Genomic DNA, 24,814 nt, shown 5'->3' on the forward strand with positions numbered 1-24,814 from the left:
CACCCCCTCTCACCTCCAGCCTGTTTCCTCTTTTGTGGAAGGGAGAATGAGAGCATTCCCTCCACCAAGTTATGCCTATGATTCAGTGCTATGTTGATTATCATCATTATGCTTTTTAAAAAAGTTAAAGGGCATTCCTTTGGCAGTCCATTGGTTAGGAGCCTGTGCTTTCGCTACCAAGGGCCTAGATCAGGGAACTAAGATCTTACGAGCCATGTAGTGTGGCCAAAAATATAATAAATAAAATTGAAGTATAGTGTATTGATTTACAATATCATGTTAATTTCAACATTGAAACAAGTATACTATCAAGGGTAAAACAGATCACCAGCCCAGGTTGGATGCATGAGACCAGTGCTCAGGGCTGGTGCACTGGGAAGACCCAGAGGGATGGGATGGGGAGGGAGGTGGGAGGGGGGATCGGGATGGGGAACACATGTAAATCCATGGCTGATTCATGTCAATGTATGGCAAAAACCACTACAATATTGTAAAGTAATTAGCCTCCAACTAATAAAAATAAATGGAAAAAAAATAAAGATAAAAAAAGATATATAGCAAAGTGATTCAGCTATATATATATATATATATATACATATTTCTTCAGATTCTTTTCCAGTATAGATTATTATCAGATATTGAATGTAGTTCCCTGTGCTATACAGTAAATCCTTATTGTTTATTTTATATATAGTAATATGTATCTGTGGCTTCCCTGGTGGCTCAGCAGTAAAGAATGTGCCTGCCAATACAGGAGATGCAAGAGACACAAGTTTGATCTCTGGGTGGGGAAGATCACCTCGAGAAGGAAATGGCAACCCACTCCAGTATTCTTGCCTGGGAAATCTCATGGACAGAGGAGCCTGTCCACAGGGTGGCAAAAGAGTCAGACGTGACTTAGCGACTAAACCACAACTATATGTATCTGTTACTCCCATACCCCTATTTTATACTTCCCCTTTCTGCTTGGGCAATCACAATTTTGTTTTCTATGTCTATGAGCTTTTTATCATTATCACTACTTTCCCAGCAACCCTAGAAAGACAGGATGAGTCTCCCCATTATCACGTGAGAAGCCTGGGGCTGGCGGGGACAGTCTGCCCTGAGGATCCACAGCCACGCAGTGGTGGAGAAACTGTTCCCCTGGCTCTTTCCCTTTGCCATGCTTCATTCTGATTTCTTTTGATGGGTCTTAGAGCAGCACCAGGAAGCAGGAGAATGTGGGTTTCAATTCCAGGTTTGTCACCAAAGCACTCCCTCTCAATGAGTGAGCTCTGGCTGCTCACTCCCCATCTGAGCCTCAATTTAGTCATCTGTAGAATGGGGATGCTGTCTAGAGCAACCAACTGTCGCTGTTGCCATGGGCTGAGAGGTTCTGGGGCTTTGGATGTCTGTCTTGGGCAAACCTGGGTGACATGGTCACCCAGGGCTATTACTCACTTCAAAGGGCTATTATTTATTTCATCTTTGAAAGATGAAAAGAAATTAAGCTTAGTGCTTAGCAATTATGTGAGGGTTATTTCTGGAACTGAGCTGAAATGGAAAGTACCTGTGGGTGGAAATTTTAGTGGATGGACTTATACTACAAATCAGATCTGCCTAAGGAAGAAGCACTGATTCTGACCCTAGTTCTGACCTGTGATGGGCTCCATACATTCCCTCTCTGGGGGTTAGTCTCCTGTCTGTGGATGGCTGGGAAGTGCTAGAAGATTTCCCAGCGTATTTTTTTTTTTTTTTTTGCTGTACCAGGTCTTAGGTGCAGTATGCAGGATCTAGTTCCTGGACCAGAGATTGAATCCAGGCCACCTGCATTGGTAGCATGGAGTCCCAACCACTGGATCACCAAGGGAGTCCCCACAGGGCACTCTTAGCACTGCTACCATTCTGTGCTATTTAGTGTGAGGTCCAAACATATGGGAGGTGCGCTCACAGACTTTCTCTAAGGAAGTCTCTCTCTCCTAAGCCTGGAGCTCAGCTTTCTTCCTCACTTTTGGTTCTCTTGGGCTCGCCCAGTAATTTTTAAATGCTCAAACTGCAACAAAGATGTCCTTCGATAGGTGAATAATGAAACCATGGAACAGTCATACCATGGAGTATTATTCAGCACTAAAAAGTAATGGGCTATCAAGCCACAGAAAGACACGGAGGAGCTTTAAATGCATATTGCTAAGTGAAAGAAGCCAGTCTGAAAAGGCTACATAGTGTATAACTACAAGTCTGTGACATTCTGGGAAAGGCAGAAGTATAGAGACAGTAAAAAGATCAGACACTGTCAGGGATTTGGGGAGAAGAGGCAGGAGAGATGAACAGGCAGAGCTTGTGGGATTTTTAGGTTAGTGAGACTATTCTGTACAATACTACAGTGATGGATGTTTTTATTTTAGTCACAGAAAGTATTGTCTGACTTTGCAACTCCATAAACTGTGGCCTACCAGGCTCCTCTGTCCATGGAATTTTACAGGCAAGAATACTGGGGTGGGTGGCTATTTCCTTCTCTGGGGATCTTCCTGACCCAGGCATCGAACCTACTTCTCCTGCATTGGCAGGCAGATTCTTTACCACTGAGCCAGCAGCGAGGCCCCATAATGATGGATACATGTCACTATATGTTTGTCAAAATCCATGAAATGTACAACACGAAGGAACCCTTATGTCAACTACAGACCAGTTGATAATGATGCTGATAATGCAATACAATAATGGTAATAGGACAATAATGATGTTGACAATAATGTTTGTTCATTGACTATAACAAATGCTTCCCTCTGGTGCAGAACATTAATGGTAGGGGTGGCTGTGTGTGGAGGAGGTAGTCAGCCTATATGGAAAACTACTTTCAGTTTTTTGCTGTGGATCTAAAACTGCTCTAAAAAATTGTCTATTAATTAAAAAAAAAGAATGGATGTTCAAACAGCCAACATATAAACGTCAGTTCAGCTCAGTTGCTCAGTCGTGTCTGACTCTTTGCAACCCCATGAACTGCAGCACGCCAGGCCTCCCTGTCCATCACCAACTCCCGGAGTTGACTCAAAACTCATGCCCATCGAGTCGGTGATGCCATCCAGCCATCTCATCCTCTGTCGACCCTTCCTCCTCCTGCCCACAATCCCTCCCAGCATCAGGGTCTTTTCCAGTGAGTCAGCTCTTCACATGAGGTGGCCAAAGTATTGGAGTTTCAGCTTCAGCATCAGTCCTTCCAATGAACACCCAGGACTGATCTCCTTTAGGATGGACTGGTTGGATCTCCTTGCAGTCCAAGGGACTCTCAAGAGTCTTCTCCAACACCACAGTTCAAAAGCATCAATTTTTCGGCGCTCAGCTTTCTTCACAGTCCAACTCTCACATCCATACATGACCTCGGGAAAAACCATAGCCTTGACTAGGCAGACCTTTGTTGGCAAAGTAATGTCTCTGCTTTTTAATATGCTGTATAGGTTGGTCGTAACTTTCCTTCCAAGGAGTAAGCGTCTTTTAATTTCATGGCTGCAATCACCATCTGCAGTGATTTTGGAGCCCCCCAAAATAAAGTCAGTTGCTGTTTCCACTGTCTCCCCATCTATTTCTCATGAGGTGATGGGACCAGATGCCATGATCTTAGTTTTCTGAATGTTAAGCTTTAAGCCAACTTTTTCACTCTCCTCTCTCACTTTCATCAAGAGTGAAAGTGAAACCGGACCGCGCAGAAGCGCGCCGGCTGCGACGGACCGCTCAGAAGCGCGGCCGTGAGGAGTTACCCCTCGCCCAGGGTTGGGGTAGCAACCAAGAGCGTCAGGCTGCAACAGCTCAGGAGCCGCGGCTGAGAGGAGCTACCACACGCCTGAGGGCGGGGGCGGCAGCGGAGAGGAGCAACCCCAGTTCCAAGGAGTGGCTGCTGCAGGGCGCAGGAGGGCTGAGAGGAACTACTCCACGTTCAAGGTCAGGAGGGGTGGCCATGAGAAGATACCCCTCCACCAAGGTAAGGAGCAGCGGCTGCGCTTTGCTGGAGCAGCCGTGAAGAGATACCCCACGTCCAAGGTAAGAGAAACCCAAGTGAGACGGTAGGTGTTGCCAGAGGGCATCAGAGGGCAGACACACTAAAACCATAATCACAGAAAACTAAACTAAGCCATGCCGAGTGGGGCCACCCACATGGTGGAGAGGTCTGACAGAATGTGGTCCACTGGAGAAGGGAATGGCAAACCACTTTAGTATTCTTGCCTTGAGAACCCCATGAACAGTATGAGAAGGCAAAATGATAGGATACTGAAAGAGGAACTCCGCAGGTTGGTAGGTGCCCAATATGCTAATGGAGATCAATGGAGAAATAACTCCAGAAAGAATGAAGGGATGGAGCCAAGGCAAAAACAATACCCAGTTATGGATGTGACTGGTGATAGAAGCAAGGTCTGATGCTGTAAAGAGCAATATTGCATATATGGAACCTGGAATGTTAGCTCCATGAATCAAGGCAAATTGGAAGTGGTCAAACAGGAGATGGCAAGAGTGAATGTCAACAGTCTAGGAATCAGTGAACTAAAATGGACTGGAATGGGTGAATTTAACTCAGATGACCATTATATCTACTACTGTGGGCAGGAATCCCTTAGAAGAAATGGAGTAGCCATCATAGTCAACAAAAGAGTCCGAAATGCAGTACTTGGATGCAATCTCAAAAACGACAGAATGATCTCTGTTCATTTCCAAGGCAAACCATTCAATATCACGGTAATCCAAGCCTATGCCCCAACCAGTAATGCTGAAGAAGCTGAAGTTGAACGGTTCTGTGAAGACCTACAAGATCTTTTAGAACTAACACCCAAAAAAGATGTCCTTTTGATTATAGGGGACTGGAATGCAAAAGTAGGAAGTCAAGAAACACCTGGAGCAACAGGCAAATTTGGCCTTGGAGTACGGAATGAAGCAAGGTAAAGGCTAATAGAGTTTTGCCAAGAGAACGCACTGGTCATAGCAAACACCCTCTTCCAACAACACAAGAGAAGACTACACATGGACATCACAGATGGTCAACACCGAAATCAGATTGATTATATTCTTTTCAGCCAAAGATGGAGAAGCTCTATACAGTCAGCCAAAACAAGACCAGGAGCTGACTGTGGCTCAGATCATGAACTCCTTATTGCCAAATTCAGACTTAAACTGAAGAAAGTAGGGAACACCACTAGACCACTCAGATATGACCTAAATCAAATCCCTTATGACTATGCAGTGGAAGTGAGAAATAGATTTAAGAGACTAGATCTGATAGACAGAGAGCCTGATGAACTATGGACGGAGGTTCGTGACATTGTACATATAAACGTAGGAAGCTGCAAATCACATTTCTAGCTTCCCTTGAAAAATTAGTTCTGCTAGTTCCAGCCCCAATCAGGTGGCGATGCACATGGCTGGATCTCACCCGGGGACTGTCCTCACCTGGCTGTCTTACTCCTTTCCATATGTGACCTGCCAGGCCCTTGAAAGCACGGGAGTTTAAGACTCAGTCTAGATTTATGATTCTTAACTGGCACTGTTAATGTGCCAGTTAACTGACACTGGCAACATCTGGGGACATTTTTGGTTGTCACAATTGGGGTGTGCTCCTGGCCTCTAGTGGGTCAGGCTAGAGATGCTGTGAAACATCCTGAAACTCACAGGATGGCCCCCACCACAGAGGATGATCTGGCTCTAACTGTCACTGGTGTTGAGGTTAGGAAACACTGGTGCAGAAAACTGGATCTCATCTGGGGAACTTTAAAAAATATTAATGGGGGTACCATCCCCTGCAATTCTGATTTTCATGATGAAGTGGTACTCCCTGGACAACAGGAATCTTCAAAGCTCTCCAGGTGACTCTAATATGTAGTCATACTTGAGAACTTCTAGTCTGGGAGGCTCTTTGCATGGATCAGGTCTTAAAGTAGCCATTGATTGTCATTCAATCATTCATCCACTCATTCCCTCAATCATGCAGCCAGCAACCACACCTTCTTCTCTTCTTGCGTAGAGCTAGGCATCTTAGAGGTGAGTCAGATTTGGCCCTCCCTGCCCTATTGAGGAGCTCCAGGTTCTTTTAGTCCATCATTTCTCAAATGTTAGTACACTTGCAGGGATCCTGTTCAAATGCAGAGTCTGTTTCAGTAGGTCTGAGTGGGGAGCCTGCATTTCTTAACCCAGGGGTCACAGATGCTGTTCACCTGAGGACCACACGTTGTGCTTCTTCCTCATTCAGGATTCTCATGAAAGCCTGACCCAGAAAACGCCTGCAGCCCAGGGAACACATTGCCCCATGCCTTACAAATCGTTCTACTACCTCTCACAAGTGCCTTAGACCTAACTACTGACCAAGTTCTCAACAGATCTTCACAGGAGCCAGGTAAGGGAACCCAGATTATTGTACCAATGAGTCCATTTCACAGATGAGCAAACTGACACTCATGTAAGCAAAATAACCTCCCTGGTGTTTACTCACTGCTTTTAAAGGCAGAACTGACTTCCAGTTTGAAGATTATTCCTTAAGATTATTGGCTTTCAGGTTCACAAAATTCCTAGGGGCTCATGCATTCTCTAGCTGGCCCTGCAAACAGCACACAGACTCTGAAAAGAAACCTTTACAGAGGCTTAGCAGAAACACCAAACTGGGGGGCTAATAGCTAAGCCCAATGCCTCCCTTTTCTAAGGGTAGGCAAGTCCTCCAGAACAACTGTAGTGATTCTTGGGGTCAAGCAGACCTGGGTTGGAATCCCAAGGTTGTCATCTACCAGCTATGGGACCACAGGTTGATTGTATATGTAAATTAGCTTAGCCTCTATTTCCTCAGCATCCCTAGGGGAGGAGAGCTTGAAACAAGAGCATGCCAGGTCTCTATCCCAGGATTCAGTTGGCCTGGAGTAGAGATGAGATAGGGGAAGGGGGGGCCCCCAGGAGCCTCTAAGGCACTCTCTCAACCTTCAAGAACCTTCAGGCTCCAGCACTTCAAGTCCAGGAGATTTACTCTGTGACTCCAGCAGGAATGTCTCAACCCCTCCTGCGTGCTCCCAGCCAGCCCAGAGACCACTTTCCTTCCAGACACTTGTGTCCTACATCACTACCAGGCTCCTGCCCTCCACAATTCTAGATTTCCCAATGTGTGCTAGGTTCTGTACTTGCCCAAGAGACCTGGTATGAGCCACCAGGAATTCATCTGCAGACAGGAAATACAGCCCTGTGTTCGGGTTAAGACAATACAAAGCTTATTTTGCTTTGCAAAGTAACTGCTTTCCAAAAGCGCTTATAAAGAAATAGGCTCTGGCATGTGGACGAGCTAAAATAAAACAGAATAGAAACACTCGGCAGGCAGAGGACGATCCTATTTGCATAAGACTGTGCATTTACATCCATAACTACAGGGGTATAAATGCAGAGAAGGGAGGTCTGGAAGGCGGCCACAACATCTACTGTAATTATCTCTTTTTTCCTTTAGGCTTTTCAATTTGATTTTTCTCTTTAATGTACACTAGCACCTATCTTTATCATCTTAAAAAAAAAAAAAAGCTATTTCTGAGAGGATACAAGAGTAATTTACATCTAAGTGGGAGAAAGGATCACAAAGTTTCAGGTCTTTTTTCTAAAGCTAAAATTCTATTGTCCCTTTAGTTTGCTGTTGTGCTAGAGTTATTAAAATAGGAGGAGATGAATAAGAAACACTCCCTAAGCCTTGTATAAAAATAGGCTGCATTCTAAGGAGGCCATTTACCCCTACTGAAAAAAAAAAAAAAAAAAATCCAAGACTCTGGGTCTTCCCCCAGCGATTCTCCAAGAGGGTCTGGAGCTGGTGGGAGGAGGCTGACCCCAAATTACCCTGCCCTAGGGCCGGTCCTGCTCAATAAGTGGAAAGGATCCGGGCCAGAGCTGGAAGAATTCCCGCCGGGCTCCGAGATCCAGCACAGCCTCGGACCAGGCAAAGGGAGAAGAGGTTGCCCCAGAGCCACAGCAGGGAAGCGGCATCGGTGTCACTTTCTCTGAACCTGATCACAGCCCCCAGCACTGCCGGCCCTTATATAGACACTCAGCTGCGGCTTTGGCTCCCCGGCGCCAAGGGCAAGGAGAGAGGTCATGGCTGCAGGCAGCCAGGACTTGTGACCTGGCCAGCAGAGCCGACCCCCGCCTGCGCCCTCACCACGACCTAGCCCCTCGCCCAAGTTCATGCGACCCTCTCCTGCCAGGATTCCTGACCTTCTCTCTCCCCGCATCCTCCCCAGCACCTGTTCCCCACTCCTCTGGACAATCACGTTCCTCTCCTGCATCTGCTTCCCCTCCCCCAGCCCCACAATCCCAGGGGCTTCTCTCCTTGCCCTCGCTCACATCTGTCCCCTCTGCCTGCCCCCACGATACCAGAACCTGCTGGCTTCCCCGAACCGGCCCCTGGAACTGTTTCCCCACGATCCAGGCCTTTCCCCTCCTCCAGACCCCTGGGTTTCCTCCCGTCTCCCGCCCCGCAATGCCAGCCCTCTCCAGCACCCCGGCCCTGGCTCACCTGGCTCATACTTGAGGTAGAGGATGGAGACGATGAAATAGCTAAGGTCGAAAACAGGGAAGAGGGGCACCCGCGAGAAGCTGAGCGCAAGCTCGCCCAGGCTCAGTGCCGAGAGCAGCTCCATGGCGCCCACCGGGTCCCACCCCAGCCCCCGGCCCGGTGCGTCCCGTCGCTGGCAACTGCGCCCCCGCCGCTGGACCCGCCCCCGCCCGCCAGGCGCCGCCCCAACCCGGCCCCCGCGGGAGAGGAGGAGCGACCGCTGGCCTCCAGGCGGGGTCCAGTCCCATGGATCTCGGTCGGTCCAGCGTCCCACACTCCGTCTCTCGGGCCATCATGACCCGATACAGTCCAGCCCGGGAGAGTGGGGTGGGTGGATGATGCCGGGTGTGGGGTCGCTGTGGAGTTTGAGTTGGACACGGAATCTATCCTTGGAGGGGGGCGATATCTGTTCCTCAAGGAGCCCCCTCAGGCGGGACGGATCATTCAGGACCCCACTCCTGTGGGGCTCGGTTAGAACCCACGTCCTCTATGGAGCCCTTGGATCGAGACCGCCAAACCCCCATGGAACCGAATCAATTATGAACCCCATACTCCCGTTCCCCATAGGGTCTTTTTGGTCAGATCCCTCGTCCTCTATCGATCTGTCATGATCCCAGCTCTAAGTCATAACTTCTGTCCCCCGCGAGGAATCACGTCCTCCGAAGGAACCGCTCAGTAGGAACCCCCGCCCCCGGCAGTGCCGCCGGCTAGTGGGGCTCTTGCCTTCCGTGGGGCCCAGGAGGAGACCCTTTTGGAACCCAACAGTCGGGATGTATATGTCAGGGAGAGCCCACTGAGTCGGGATCCATTCCCCTATGCAGTTTAAGATCAAAAGATCCCGTTTTTCCAGAGGCCGCATCCTTTGAAAGCCTAGCGCAGCAGCTTCTGCGCTAGTGGTCTGGAGCGCTGGTCACTCACACCGGCGAGCGGCTTCCAATCCATGACCCAATCCGGCCCTCACATGGCTCCTCCCCCGTTGGGTGACGTCACGTTCTCGCCCCGCCCTTTCTTGGTTACGTTCAAGGCCTGGGGGCTCAGATGGTGAAGAATCTGCCTGCAATGCGGGACGTGTGGATTCGAGCCCTGGGTCGGAAAGATTCCCGGAAGAAGGGAATGGCAACCCACTCCAGTATTCTTGCCTGGAGAAGTCCATGGACAGAGGCGCCTGAGGGGCTACAGTCCATGTGGTCACAAAAGAGTTGGATACGACTGAGCGACTAACACTTTCACTAACACTTTTCAAGCAAGGAGCGGCGCTGTCTCTTCCTTTAAGGGGCTTGGCCTGTAGAAGGCGGGACTCTGCCCGCCTTGGCCTTTGATTGGCTCACCCCTCTCCAGAGCTGCTTCCAGATTGGTTGGCTCATGTGTCTCTCCCCTCCCTCCCCGAGGTTTCCGCTTCCTGTTCTGACGGACTCTCCGGCCGTAACGATGATCGGAGACATCCTGCTGTTTGGGTAATTAGGAGGATCAGCGGATGGGACGTGAGGGCCCTGTACGGTGGGGGGCGGTCTAGGTAACCGTATTCTTCCTCTGCAGGACGCTGTTGATGAACGCTGGGGCGGTGCTCAACTTTAAGCTGTGAGTAGGCCGCGTTGGACCGTGGCTCCATCCGGGGGAACTGTAGCCCCGCCCCAGCGAGCGTGAGCCTACCCTACGACCCCGGCCCCGCCCCCAAGTCCCGGCCTCTAGTTCCGCCTCCATTCGGGTCCGTCCTTCTATGACTGTCTGCGCCACCGCGACTTGAAATCCAGACTCTCAGTTCCCCCAGTATCCCTCTGCTCGCACCCATGAGAGCCTCAGGCCCGTCCGCCGAGAATCTCTTAGCCCTAACGTGTATTCTCAGCCCCGCATCTGGCACCCTCGGACCACCGCCTCCACCCCGTCGATGGCTGTAGTCATAGCTGTGATTGGCGGGGCAAGTGGTGGTCCAGGGAGAATCACTGAACTGCTCGAAGTCACAGCAAACCAGCGGTAGGGCTAGAACTCTCCTCTGAGCTGGGGATCAGGGCCTGGGGACCAAGTGATGTGTTTGTCCTATTGAAAATAGACGCTGTCTGCTTCTCTTTGTAGGAAAAAGAAGGACACGCAGGGCTTTGGGGAGGAGTCGAGGGAGCCCAGCACAGGTAAGGCCTCCTTTCAGGACTCTGAAATTGGTGCATTTCGGAGAGGACAGTTTTTTCTCATCAGTTTTAAGTGTGTGTGGTGGGGGGTGGCCCGAGTTTGTGCTGTTCCTTCTACCCACCTTTGTCATCCACTTGTTTCTCTTACCAGGCCTCCTTGCATAGGTCAGCACTCACATCACTTTTTACAGTTATACTTTTCTTCAGTGTGTGCTATCATCTGGCTAATATCTGCTTCTCACACTTGATCTTAAGCTCCAGAAAAGAGGCTCCAACTTGTTTTGGCTTCCTTGCCTGCTTGAAGTTCCAATATTCCAGTGTGAATGAATGAATATCCTCACAAATAGGTATTATCTTCAGAATGCTGTTGTTATTGTTTAGTCGTTAAGCTGTGTTCAGCTCTTTGCAGCCTCATGAACCAGAGCCCCCCCACAGGGCACCCACAGGCTTCTCTGTTCATGGATTCTCCAGGCAAGAATATTGGAGTGGGTTCAGAATGCTGTAGACCTGTTTAATTTTCAATTAGATTAATTTAATGTTCAATTAGATTAGCTTTCAAATGAGCCAGGAGATGTCATAGAAAAATTCAGATGTAAATTAGAACGTTCTACAACTTGGAGTTCAAGAGACCTTTTGGCATCTGTTGAATGGGAGTTGAGAAGCAGACCCCATCAAAGTGGGGCCTGTGGACTCTAGCTTATCCCAGCCTCCGCCCCCTTATCTTTATAGCCTTTTACCTGCCTGGCCCCTGGTGGCCCTTGAATGTATACTTGCAGCTGCTGCTGCTGCTGCTAAGTTACATCAGTCGTGTCCAACTCTGTGTGACCCCATAGACGGCAGCCCACCAGGCTCCCATCCCTGGGATTCTCCAGGCAAGAATACTGGAGTGGGTTGCCATTTCCTTCTCCAGTGCATGAAAGTGAAAAGTGAAAGTGAAGTCGCTCAGTCGTGTCCGACTCTTCGCGACCCCATGGACTGTAGCCTACCAGGCTCCTCCGTCCATGGGATTTTCCAGGCAAGAGTACTGGAGTGGGGTGCCATTGCCTTCTCCGATACTTGCAGCTAAATTGACTCATATAACTATTTGGAGTCTAATGGGACCTGTACCTGACTATTGTATCCATTCATCCACTCATTCACCTAGCATTTGTTGAGTTCCTGCTATATACTAGCTACTGTGCTGAATGCTGGGAACACAGGAGGGAACAAGACATGTAATTCCTGCCTTTGGGTTGTAGTTGCACCGAGTGGGACAAACAGTTTCTCAACAAAGAGCAGACAGTGAAGGAGAAGATGTCAGGGGAGGATAGCAATGGGGTTGCTGCTCCGGCTTCCTTGTGTGGAGGGAAGGCCCTCTGAGGAGGTGGCATTGCAGCCAAGGTCGTAGGTGCTATGATGGAGCATTGCATGGGGGCAACAGGAACCCTGAGGAGCTGTGACTCTGAACAGACAGTCTGACAGCTCTCCTTTCTCAGCAGCCTGCCTGGTGGTGGTTGCCTTGTTAGGTTCTTCCTACAGGTACTTCATTCCACCTCTGTTTCTAAAAGGTAAGGAGAATTTTCCTGTGTTACAGATGAGGAAACTGAGGCTCAGAAATATAGCTCAACTTTTTTGTGGCCACCCAGCAAATCAGTGACAGCATGAGGATTTGAGCCTGGGTTTTTCTGTCTCCAGAGGTTGTCCTCTCAAATCACTAGACTATCCATCTGTTCATTCATTCATATATGCATGCATTCATTCAGCAGTTGTGTACGTTGCTTACCCACTATGTGGAAGGCACTATTTTAGCTTGGAGGTAGCAGGAGCATTGATGACAAGGATGGTCAGAACAGTGACTTTTCTCTGATTGGGGGCTTCTTGCAAGGCTCCTTCAAGCTAGGACTCTGTGTGGGCTGTTGCCCCTGCAGAGAATGCTCCTCTCTCTCCATCGTCTGCTTGGCTGACCCCTAATATCATAGTGACTGCATTTATCGAGAGCATGCTATATAATGGGCACTGTGCAGCAGCCTTCCCAGTCCCACATCGTCCCCATTTATACTGGAAGAAACTGGGGCACACATAGGCCCAGGTCGCCTGTGCGGAAGGGCAGTAAACTTCAGCCCATCTTTAACGTCCAAGCTTATGCACTTTCTCATTGAGACTTCTTCTGACCCCTTTCCCTCCTGACGCATGCCAGGTTGGGTACCCCATTACAGCTCCCACAGCACTCACAGTGAATAATCAGTTATGTGGTTACTTGTTTAGTATTTGTCCTCCCTGGGAGCTCCTTAGGGTGGGGATACCCCATCTCATTCCTCCCTGTACCCCCTGAACTAGTGGCCTTTAGTCAGCCTTTGCTGAGAGGAAGAGAGGCCAGTTTTGTGATCCTGGGCTCAGAGAAGGGCCTCACCAAGCAGTGCCTTGCAGATGTCCTGGGGATGGACCTGTCTCTGACATTTGCAGTCCGTGCTGGGCCAACACTACAGAGGCTGTGTTACATGTCACTAACCCCGTGACTTGGACAATACTGTTGTTCAGTTGCTCAGTTGGGTCTGACTCTTTGCAACGCCATGGACTGCAACCCACCAGGCTCCTCTGTTCATGGGATTTTCCAGACAAGAATACTAGAGTGAGTTGCCATGCCCTCCTCCAGGGCATCTTCCCCACCCAGGGATCAAACCTACGTCTCCTGCGGCTCCTGCATTGCAGGTAGGTTCTTTACCGCTGAGCCACCAGGGAAACCCCTTTGGGCAGTGCTGGACTTGTCTAAACTATGTTGAGCAAGACCTTGTGCTGCTTTTGTGCTTGGATGGTGCAGCAGCGCCAAGTGGCCATCATGTTGGGTTGCTCTGGAAGTTTCTGGGCTCCCACCTGGTATTCCATACTTCCTAGACAGCCCTGGTCTGTGGATGGCACTTGGGGTGCCATCCTTGTAGAGCACCTCATCTAGATCCATTCATCTCATTCTGGAGGCCTTAAGAGGCTGGGCAATCAACTCAAAACCCCAGAGAAAGGTTCTGGAACCCAGATCTCTGGAATCTTTTTTTTTCCTAATACTTATGTTTTTTGGTTGTGTCAGGTCTTAGCTGTGGCACACAAGAGCTTCATTGTGGCATGTGGGATCTTTCATTGTGGTGCACAGGCTTCTCTCTAGTTGTGGTGTGTGGGCTCAGTAGTTGCAGCACACGGCCTTAGTTGCCCTGAGGCATGTGGGATCTTCTTGCCCCAACCAGGGATCTAAGCTGCATCTCCTGTATTGGAAGGCAGATTCTTAATCCTTGGACTGCCAGGGAAGTCCCTCTGGAGTCTTTATGTACCAAATTCCCTCTCCTTGGAGTGGTTTCTATTCCTTGGCATCAGTGTATACTAGAGTAAGTCGTCACCAAAGCAGAACTCTCATTTTAGTTGCCTGAATTACTATGCTTTTTCAGTTGTAAGGGGCTTCCCTGGTGGCTCAGATAGTAAAGAATCCATCTACAATGCAGGAGACCAGGCTTCAATCCCTGGGTCGGGAAGATCCCCTGGAGAAGGGACTGGCTACCCGCTCTAGTATTCTTGCCTAGAGAATTCTATGGACAGAGGAGCCTGGCAGGCTACAGTTCATGGAGTCAAACAGTTGGACACGACTGAGCACCTAACACTATCACTTCAGTTGTAAATACTGGAAACCAGCTCAGAACCCAAAATGTATAAAGCGAATTGAAACATCCAATGGTAGAATGGTCTTCAGACACATGTGGGTTCAGGGCTTAAGGCAGACCTGTAGCACGTGACCCTCCGCAGCTCTTCTTCCTCCTGGGTTGGTTTTACTGTTAGGCTGGCTTGTATTGATAAAGATGACCCTCGACCCACATTTTTTCTGTGGAGGGCCAGATCATAAATAGTTTAGGCTTTGTGGGCCATCAGTCTCTGGTGCAACAGTTCACCTCTGTGATTTGGAAGCCTTCATGGACAGTATGTAAATGAATAGGCATGGCTGTGTTTTAATAAAGTTTTATTTACAGGCATTAAAATTTGAATTTCATGTAATTAATTTCTTGTGTCTCACTAAATGCTTTGTTGATTCTTTTTTTTTTAAATCTAAAAAAAAAAAAATTTCTTCACTCCTAGGCTCTACAGAAGTAGGTAGCAGAGGCCGGTTTTGGCCTGTGGACCAGCCATGGTTTTCCAACCACTGCCTTAGAGAACTGGGCTTCCATTGTCACAGCCCAGCAACCCTGGGAAAAAGCAAGTGCCTCTTTCCCAGTAGTTGGGGCCAAAGTCCCAGGGCCAGCTCTCATTGGACGGATTTGGGTCACGTGCTTTTCCCTGAGCCACTCAGAGGCTGGGGCCTTGGTCCTCTCGGGGTTGGTCAGTGGCAGCTATAGCCTGAGTGCTCAGGGTTGGGGAACAGAGGTGGCCCAAAGGAAAAGCCATGCTGCTGCTGGAATATGGGGGCAGTGGGTGTGGGGCGGACAGGGACCTCAGAAGTACAGTGCAGTGGTGAAAACAGAAATGTGAGCACTGCTTGTGAAAATGCTTTCTGACTTCCCAGGTGACAACATCCGGGAGTTCCTGCTGAGCCTCAGATACTTTCGAATCTTCATCGCCCTGTGGAATGTCTTCATGATGTTCTGCATGATCGTGTAAGTCCAGCCGTCATCATTGTTCCCAGTGTCGTTCTCTAGAATGATCCTCCTGATGGTTCTGTGTCCTCCCAGTCTTCACTTTTGTGTCATGCTTTCTGCTTTCAAAGTAACTCTCTATGCGCGAGAGGAAACTGGGGTCTACAGGAGTTAAACTATGTCCCTGCAGTCCAGGCTGAAGCTTTGATTTGAGCATGGCGTTCTCCAAGTCCTGTCTGCACCCGGTGCCTCGGCGGGAGCTGCCAAGAGATGACTTCCCTGGAGCCTGTGGCTCCATCACCTCTTGCCAGCTGTTTTGCTTAGCCTATGCTTGGCGTTGGCCAAAGTGGAAAATACGGCTTGAGAGACCAGTTTGCTGCTGGGTTTTGCTCCCACCCTGCTGGAAGCCAGCAGAAGTGTATTCAGAATTTATTTCTGTTTTTTGTGCCTATTTATATGTTCTCATTAGATGAAAAATATCCCGTTGGATTGGTTTTCCTTTCAGTGTCAGGGCCATAATTCCAATACTGCCGTTAATGAATTACGAGACGCATAGTAAACAGACTCGGGGGAAAAAAAAACAAGAGAATCAGGGGTTCTAGGGCATGCTGGGCCCATCCCTGTGTCCTTTCTCTAAAGAGGAAGAGAATGAAAAGTTGGCTGTCTTGAGTCATTGAGATGCTGAACTTAGGGTTGCTGGGTGGTCCTTGTGTCAGCCAAGTAGCTGTTTAAGGGGATGATTCTAGGATTTAGGAGGTCAGGCGAGCAGGGGTTTCTGTGCCACTGGAAAGTATTTTGGAGCCCAGAAAGAGGATTGTAAAGGGCGCCTGACAAGTATTAGTCGTTCAGTTGTGTCTGACTCTTTGCGACCCCATGGACTGTAGCCTGCTAGGTTCCTCTGTCCATGGAATTCTCCAGATAAGAATGCTGGAGTGAGTTGCAATACCCTTTTCCAGGGGATCTTCCTGACCCAGGGAGCAAATCCGGATCTCCTGCATTGCAGGCATATTCTCTAGTGTCTGAGCCATCAGAGAAGCCCAAAAATATGCCTAGAAAGGCCCCTTTGGGGAATTTGGATGAGGCCTACCTAGGTACAAAGAGGGCTCATGAAGAGATCAAGGAATTTGCAATAGTGCAGAGAGTATAACTAAGTCCTCACAGAAAGTAGAAGTGTTGGGGAGCTTCTCCTTCATTCATTTTTTAGTATTTATTCTCAACTGTCTGTTGAGGGCTGTGCTCCAAGATTACATTTGAGACCGAAACAGCCATAGTCCCTGCCTTCAGTGAATGCACTGGTTGCTCAAACGGTCAAGAATCTGCCTGCAATGCAGGAGACCCAGGTTCAAACTGTGGATCAGGAAGATCCACTGGAGAAGGAAATGGCAACCCACTCCAGTATTCTTGCCTGGAAAATCCCACAGATGGAGGAGCCTGGCGGGCTACAGCCCATGGGGTCGCAAAGAGTCAGACACAACTGAGCGACTAACATCTTTCTCTTAGTGAATGCACAGAATAGCAGGGACATAGCAAGAAAATAGGAAAAAAATCAATTGCAAGGTGGAGAATTGAAGGGGGAGGCTCCCAGTTTAGGATGGTCAGGGAGAGGCTAAGAAGACGCCATTGAAATCAAGACCTAAAGAACGAGAGGAAGTCTGCCATTTGCAGCGCTGGAGACAGGCGTAGTAGTGCCGGAAGTGGCCTGGGCAGAGGGGAACTCGGGGTGTCCTCATCACTTTCTCTGTCCATTGGCTTCATCATCCTTTCTTACCTGACCAGCTTTCTTCACTACTTGTGTCTGCTGGCTTGTGACCATCAGGATGGTAGCCTCAGGCTTCATAACCTCTCAGCTCAGCCCAAGGCTAGCTTAGCCAGTAGCCCAGGATCCTGATTTTGATTGTGACTTTATAGATCCCTGACCTAGGCCAGCTCTTTCAGCCTGTGCTCTTGAGTGAGGGATGCTTCTCTCCAGAAAGGGCTCTGTCAGAGAGGCAGCAACTAGCTTTTTCAGGTTTTTAAAAAGTGGAAATCACCTAAATCTCCAAGAACAGAAGAGTCAGGTAGCTGAAAAGATACTCATAAAACCAATGGTGATGACACCATCACTGATAACATGTCTACACAGAATTTTCTTTTCTTCTTTTTGGCCATACTGCATGGTTTGTGGGAACTTAGTTCCCCAACCAAGGATAGAACCTGGGCCCTCGGCAGTGAGAGTGTAGAGTCCTAACCACAGGGCTGTCAGGGAATTCTGCCTCCCTACTCCCAGCCACACACACACTCAGGAAAATGTTTAGAAAATAAAGAAGGTAGGTACCTGTAAGTACACTCTAGCATCACACTCTGGCATTGTGACTTACACACAGTAACACTGAATAAATGCTGAATGAGTGAGTGAGGGAAGTAACTGCCAGTGAGGAAGGATCAGAAGGATCTAGTCCAGCCCGTCCACTGAGGTAACCATGCTGTGGAAGTCAGCGGGTCCAAGGGGATGGTTCACCATTCTGTACACTCACTTTTGTAATTGTTGGAGCCGAGCTCACAAATTTTTTAAAAGTCCTAAAAGCTTGAATCAACCCTGATTTTCATTGGAAGGACTGATGCTGAAGCTGAAGCTCCAATACTTTGGCCACCTGATGAGAAAAGCTGACTCATTGGAAAAGACCCTGATGTTGGGAAAGATTGAGAGCAGGAGAAGGGGGCAACAGAGTATGAGATGGTTGGATGGCATCATCGACTCAATGGACATGAGTGCGCTAACTCCAGGAGATAGTGAAGGTCAGGGAAACCTGAAGTGCTGCAGTCCATGGGGTCGCAAAGAGTCAGACATGACATAGTGACTGAACAACAACAACAAAACGCTTGAAATACAGGGAGAGGTGGAGAAGGCAATGGCAACCACTCCAGGACTCTCGCCTGGAAAACCCCACGGACGGAGGAGCCTGGTGGGCTGCAGTCCATGGGGTCACAGAGAGTCGGACACGACTGAGCAACTTCACTTCACTTCACTTCACAGGGAGAAAGGTGTCTGAATGTTTAGAGACCAAGGACACTGATATCTGCACCCTTGAAACATATCCAAAATTATGTAGATGGATAATTGGGTAGATAAATGGATGGATACATGGTAAAGTGATGTGTTAATTGCAGAATGTAGGTTGTGTGTTTGTGGGTGTTTGCTGAACTGTCCTTTTAACTCTTCTTTATGTTGAAATATTTGTAAAAAATTATGGGCAGGGGAAGATAGGGAGAAAAGGAAAGTGTCAAACCATGGAAAAAGATTTTAAGTAAAACGTGGAAGTCAGTCTTCACAATTCAGTATTTTGTAGTATTTTCATATGGTTGTGCAGTGGTCACCTCTAATTCTAGAATGTTTTCATCCACCCCAAGGGACACCCACTACCCATTAAGCAGTTCCTTCCCATTCGTCCCTTCCCCACCCTTAAGCAGCCACTGATCTCCTTTCCGTCTCTAATGGACTTGCCTGTCCTGCATATTTCACACTGATGGAGTCATATATGGCTTTTTGTCTGGCTGCCCTCATTCAGCATAGTTTCTTCTACGTTCTTCCATCTTGTAGTGTGTGTCACTATTTCATTTCTTTCTATGACTGAATAATAGTCCATTGTATTGATATGCCACAGTTTGCGCATCAGTTGGTGGATATTTGAGATGTTCCCACTTTTTGGCTATTTTGAATAATGCTGATACAAACATTTGTGTACAAGTGTTTATGCGGACTTAAGTTTTCAGATCTCTGGTATATACCCAGGAGTGGAATTGCTGGGTCATATGGTAACTATATTTATCCTTTTGAGGAACCGCCAGACTCTTTTTCAAAGTGGCTCAGCAATTTACATTCCCACTAGCAGTGTCTGACAGTTCCAATTTCTTCATGACCTTGCTAATGCTTGTTATTGTCAATCTTTTTGATCATAGCCTTTCTAATGGATGTGAAGGTTGATTTACAAGTTAATGTAATTGTAATTAACTTGTAATGATTTACAAGTTAATGACATCGAACTGTTGGCCATTTGTATATCTTCTTTGGTGAAATGTCTGTGTAGATCTTTTGCCAGTTTTTAGTTGGATTATTGCTAAAGTTGTAATTGTAAGGGTTCTTTTTGCATTCTGGATACCAGTTCCTTATCAGGTAAATTATTTCAAAGTATTGCCTCCCATTTGGTGGACCGTCTTTTCTGTTTCTTGATGTGTCATCTGAAGCGCAAATTTGATGAAGTCCAGTGTGTCTGTTTCTTTTGTCGCTGGTACTTTTTATGTTATAGCCTCAAGGTCATTGCCTCATCCAAGGCTTCCCTGGTGGCTCAGACGGTAAAGAGTCCACCTGCAATGGTTGGACTGGTTCAATCCCTGGGTCAGGAAGGTTCCCCTGGAGAAGGGAATGGCAGCCTACTCCAGTATTCTTGCCTGGAGAATTCCATGGACAGAGGCAGGCCAGAGGAGCCTACAGTCCATGGGTCGCAAAGAGTCAGATACAACTTTCACTTCACTTTTCAACCCAAGGTCACAAGGACTTTCACCTAAAAGTTTCTTGTAGATGTTTTATAGTTTTAATAATTAGGTCTGTGATCCATTTTGAGTTGACTTTTGTGTATGGTGTGAGGTAGGGATCCAGCTTCTTACGTTTGTCTGCTGTGTGACCCAGTTGTTCCTGCCCCATCTGTTGGTTTTTCAAATAACCTTTTTATCTTGGAAAGAGTTAGGTTTATAGAAATGTTGCAAAGAAAATACAGAGAATTCCCTTACACTATTAATTGACAGCACAAGGGTTAGGGGAGTCGAGTCTCCTCGAAGTTGAAAATCCAAGTATAAGTTTACAGTTGGCCCTCCGTATCCGTAGTCCTGCATCCACAGATTCAGCCAAGCTTGGATCGTGTAGTACTGCAGTATTTCCTGTTGAACAATCCAGGCAACCAAACCTTAGATCCTATAGTACTGCGGTATTTACTATTGGGAAAAAAAAATCCACATATAAGTGGTCTGGTACATGTTCGAACCTGTGTTGTTCAAGAGTCAACTGTGTTTATTTTTAACAACTCCGTAGTTTTCCCCTGTAGGCCTGTGTTGTAACCTGTATAACCATTCCCGAACTTCATGAACATTTACACAGTTTCTAGGCCTCTCCTGTTACAGATTTTTTCAGTTAACAGTTCTCTAATAATTGTTAACTCAAAGCTCTTTTTCATTTATGAAAGTCACCACTGACTTGCAGTGATAGAGCATGGGCTAAAATAAAATGTAGATACTTTTTAGAAGAGTTACTTTTTTTAAAGTGTACAGTTGAGGAGTGTTAAGTGTGTTTACACTGTTGTGTAATAAAGTTACTTGTAAAATCAGAAAGTGGTGTAAAATAATCTTAGTAATAGTATGTGTCTGACTCTTTGCAGTCCTGTGGACTGTAGCCCATCAGGCTCCTCTGTCCATGGAATTTTCCAGGCAAGAGTACTGAAGTGGGTTGGTATTTCCTACTCTAGGGGATCTTCCCAACCCAGGGATTGAACCTGCCTCTCTGAGTCTCCTGCATTGGCAGGTGGGTTCTTTACTGCTAGTGCCACCTGGGAAGCCCTTAGTAATGGTAAACAGAAAATATTTCCTGACAGTGTTTTCAAGGCTACAGCTTCCCATCCTCATGGAGGTTTGCCCTCTAATTTTTCCAGGCTGTTTGGTTCCTGAGCTCCAGATGCAGAACCAAGAATACACCTTCTCAGAGTCTCTCTTCCTCCATTCCTGACAACTTCAAGAATGTTCCTGACCAGAAACCGAGTGACCTTCCCAGAAAGTCCAAGCTTGTGGTGGGTGGAAAAAATGTTCACCAAGATGCACATGGTTTCCCAGCCACATCACTGTTTTCTTTTCAAAGATGTTTTTGCTTTGATCGCTGCCTTGAAATGCTGTCTACTTAAAGAGTCTGAGGAGAGTGTATGTAAAGGGCTGGGACAATGTTGCATTCCCCAAAGATAAAAGAAGCTATTTAATCAGAGCAGAATCTCTCTTCTACCAGGCTTTCCCTGGAAACCCATTTCTGTGTCTTTTTTGGTTTATTTTTAATAACCATCCTTTTTTGGTTCAAGTTATACAGATTTATAAAAATCTTTCTTATCCAGGGATCTGAAGCAGAAAGGTTGGCTTTTCAGTTTGATGTAGCCTCTCGTTGGACTGTGTTTGTGACGACTGAGCAAGTTCATTGTTGCTGGTTCAGGTCCAGATTCCTTCCCCATCACAGTGGGCTGTGCTCGGCCACCCCGTGCCACTAAGGTTGCCCCAGGACTTCGAGGGTGAAGTATTATGGGTTCCCATGGAAGAGAGGTGCAGAGCAGTTGGCAGGGCGGATGGGGGTTTTATGAGAAACTTTGCCTTGCCTGGAAGTCCTCTATTAAAGTAACTTTTGGGGACCATTAATTGTAGAGTTTTTAGAATGAGAGTGATTTATGTAGTGGTACTGGGATCCAGTTCTGAAAGCTTGGGTTTTGGGGTCTGCTTTTTAAGTGGATGATTTCAAGATTGACAAACAATAAGCCTCGTTTGAGGAAATACAGCATTTTGCACAGAAGCTTCTTTGAATCCGAGTCCGAATTTAATCACCAACATGGCCGTCTGGTGGTGAGCACCCGGATCTTACAGGTGTTTGGTTTATTTGGTGTGATGTGTGAAATCCAAGCTTGTAGGTAACCTGGTGGGAGGAAAAAATAAATATGCAGGCTTTTAGAACTAAGTAGAATTGAAAATAAAGCTCGTTTCTAAAAAGGGCCTTTTGTTTATACATTTTTTTAACCAAGAAGTTGACTTTCTTATTTTACTCATTATTTTTTTGTTACTGTCATTGGGCTGTTTAAAAGTTATTTTATTGAAGTAGAGTTGATTTAAAATGTTGTGTTAATTTCTACTATAGAAGTTGACTTTCAGTTTGAGTTGTTGCAGATTACATTGTGGGAAACACCTAGGGTTTGTCTTATTATGGAGGCTTTCAAAAAGTTAGAGAAGAAGCATTGTTAGATATTCCTTTTCAGATTTTGTTCAGTATATATTGGGCAAGAATTGGGCAATCAAGATTTTGATGGGCTGCACCTGAAAGAATAGAACGAGTGAGAGATAATGGAGGGGTTTTTCTAGGCCAGGTTCGCAATCACTTATCCTGTTGCTTAGCTAATTCATTCTGTTGGGTTGGCCAAAATTTCTTTCGGGTTTCTCCATAACGTCTTACAGAAGAACCTAAACAAACTTTTTGGCCATCCCAATACTTCATTGCTTCTGTAATTTATTCCCTGATCAAATCCAGGTTGAGCATCATCCCGTGGTTTGTAAGATGCGGGGAATGAGACTGCTGAATTGAGCTTCACCCAAGCTGGTGTCCTCGTCAGCAGGAACAGACGTGCCAAGATCTTGGCTAGTCAGTCCTCAAGCCATATGAATGGTGCGAGGAAACCTCTCTGCCTTATTCAGACCCGATGCTGAGGTTTCAATGAAGCGAGGCATTTGTGCATTGCGGAGATGAATCGAACTCAGAGAAGAGAATGCGGTCATTGAGATTTTGCTTCAATAGTTGTTTTTTCTCTGGAGAACTATTATCTCATTGTTCAGTTCTTATAAGCAATGGAGCTTTGGGGGATGCACATCAAAGGCTTTTGTACATTTTTAAAGTGGCAACTCGTGGATGTGTATCTTTAGGAAGCTTTTCAAGAACCCACGTTAGCAGCAAACGTTACCTGAGTTTGAGTTTAGGGTGCATAGGGTCCTACAGCATGCAAGTGCTTGTGTTCTGAGTCTGGTAGATGTGGGTTCAAATCCAATCTCTGTGTCTTGCCAATGGGGCCTTGACTGATTGCTTCTTCCATAAAAGCCTCCCTGTAAGCTCCTTCTTCCTTGACTGATTGCTTCTTCCCTGTAAGCCTTCCCTTAAGCCATTTTAAAGAGTTTTCACATCTTTAAAATGGGCTTGGGGGAAGAAAAAAGGGGGAGAAGTTTCTTGGTGGTCTAGTGGTTAAGATTCTGCACATTCACCACTGTGCTCCCAGATTGAATCCCTAGTTGGGAAACGAGGATCCCCCAAGTCAAGTGGTGTGACCAAAAAAAAAATGGGCTGAGAGTCAAGCCTCCCAGGTTTGTTGTAAGGTTCGGTCACCCTGAAGGTGGGCCACGTGCTTGACTTTGTGGCACCCAGTCAGCACTCAGGACTCGTGTGTCCTCACTGCCTGAATTTTCTCTCTTCTTGCCTTCATTCATTCATACAGTCCCCACACAGACTGTGAAAAGAGCACTCACGTGATTTTAAAAAACTGGAAGCAACGTCCAGCATGGAAAACCTTTTCATGTCTTCCCATTCCTTTTCTAGCATTTTCCTTATACATACTGGTAGTTTATACAGTGGATAAGGCAATTTGGGTTCTGCTGGTTTCTTTTTTTTAAATTGAAATATAGTTGATTTCTAATGTTACAGGTAGATAGCAACGTGATTCAGTTATATACATACCTATATATTCTTTTTTCTGATTCTTTTCCATTATGTAGTTCTCTGTGCTATACAACAGGGCCTTGTTGTTTATCTCTTTTGTCTATAGTAGCGTGTATCTTAATCCCAAACTCCTCATTAATTCCTTTCCCCCTTGGTAGCCATAATTTTGTTCTCTGTATCTCTGAGCCTCTGCTGTTTTCATTTCAGCACTTCCTTCATGTTTTCTGGGCTGCCAGAGAGGTCTCATCGTTCTGGTTTTTAATTCCCGTGGCGCGTCGATAAACCTCTCTCTCACCTTGCCCTCTCACGTGCACTTTGAACTGTACTGTGTCCACGGCTATAAATGCTACTGTGGTCACCACTGTGTGACCTCGGCTGGCTCCCTCACTGGTCGTTCCCAGAGCACCCGGGAAGGTTCCACTGCCAGGCACCACTGCTGGAGCTTTTGTTCGTTTTATTTTCTTTTAAAGTTTCTTACTACCAATGCCCATTCATTGTAGAAAAATTATGAAGTACAGCTTTGCTATAAGGGAAAAAAATCACCCATAATCACTTTCGCCCAGAGAGTATCACTCTGGGTACACATCCTTCTGGCTGCTTTTCCACACGTGTGCATTGGGGGTGGTAGATACCTTTTCTCTACATAAACGGGATCTGTGTATCTTCTGGCCTGCTTTCCTTACCTAATGATACAACCACATTTCTGCATTTTTTCCCCTTTAATACCATTCTTATTAATTGCAAGTAAGCCAAGTGTGGACATACTATAATTAATTTAATTGGTCCCCAGTTGATGGAGACTTGAGTTGTCTTTAGTTTTTGACTGTTATAAATAACACAGCAGTGGACATCTCAGTGTATCATCCCTAGTGGTTTTCTGGAGTCACTTTAAAAAAGAGTTTCCACTCCATATCTTGTAATAACTTATAATGGAAAAGAGTCTGAAAAAGAATACACACACAAACACACACACACACATATATATATATATAATGGAATCACTTTGCTGTACGCTTGAAACTAACACAATATTGTAAATTCACTATGCTTCTGTTAAAAAAAAAACCTGATATCAAAAAAAGATAGGATGGTAAAATGACTAAACTTATTATAC

General features: G+C 46.8%; 2 protein-coding genes across 3 annotated transcripts in view; one reads left to right on the forward strand and one right to left on the reverse strand.

The window, feature by feature from the left end:
• TMEM38A (transmembrane protein 38A) overlaps positions 1-8,659 on the reverse strand; it is a 34,173-nt gene extending 25,514 nt beyond the window's left edge. Inside the window, exon 1 of the mRNA XM_061149942.1 lies at positions 8,492-8,659. Within this exon, the coding sequence (XP_061005925.1) occupies positions 8,492-8,615 (124 nt within the window). The 5' untranslated portion in view covers positions 8,616-8,659. The remainder of the gene's footprint in view (positions 1-8,491) is intronic.
• A 930-nt stretch (positions 8,660-9,589) lies between these two features.
• On the forward strand, positions 9,590-21,997 carry SMIM7 (small integral membrane protein 7). 2 transcript variants are annotated; one of them, XM_061149943.1, is made up of 5 exons: positions 9,900-9,984; positions 10,067-10,108; positions 10,601-10,653; positions 15,164-15,254; positions 20,909-21,997. In XM_061149943.1, the coding sequence occupies exons 1-5, from the start codon at positions 9,959-9,961 to the stop codon at positions 20,922-20,924; spliced, it is 228 nt and encodes a 75-aa protein (XP_061005926.1). In that variant the 5' UTR covers positions 9,900-9,958; the 3' UTR covers positions 20,925-21,997. The 2 variants fall into 2 exon arrangements, with proteins under 2 accessions (XP_061005927.1, XP_061005926.1); XM_061149944.1 differs by lacking the exon at positions 20,909-21,997 and having other exon boundaries at positions 9,590-9,984; positions 15,164-15,258.
• The last annotated feature ends 2,817 nt before the right edge of the window (positions 21,998-24,814 follow it).

The sequence above is a fragment of the Dama dama genome, chromosome 9, assembly GCF_033118175.1.
Source record: "Dama dama isolate Ldn47 chromosome 9, ASM3311817v1, whole genome shotgun sequence".
Lineage (NCBI taxonomy): Eukaryota > Metazoa > Chordata > Mammalia > Artiodactyla > Cervidae > Dama > Dama dama.

Coding starts and splice junctions, on each gene's coding strand:
- SMIM7 (XM_061149944.1), top strand. CDS start 9,893: ATGTGTCTCTCCCCTCCCTCCCCGAGGTTTCCGCTTCCTGTTCTGACG. Junction 9,985..10,066: donor GGAGACATCCTGCTGTTTGG/GTAATTAGGAGG, acceptor CTTCCTCTGCAG/GACGCTGTTGATGAACGCTG. Junction 10,109..10,600: donor GCGGTGCTCAACTTTAAGCT/GTGAGTAGGCCG, acceptor TTCTCTTTGTAG/GAAAAAGAAGGACACGCAGG.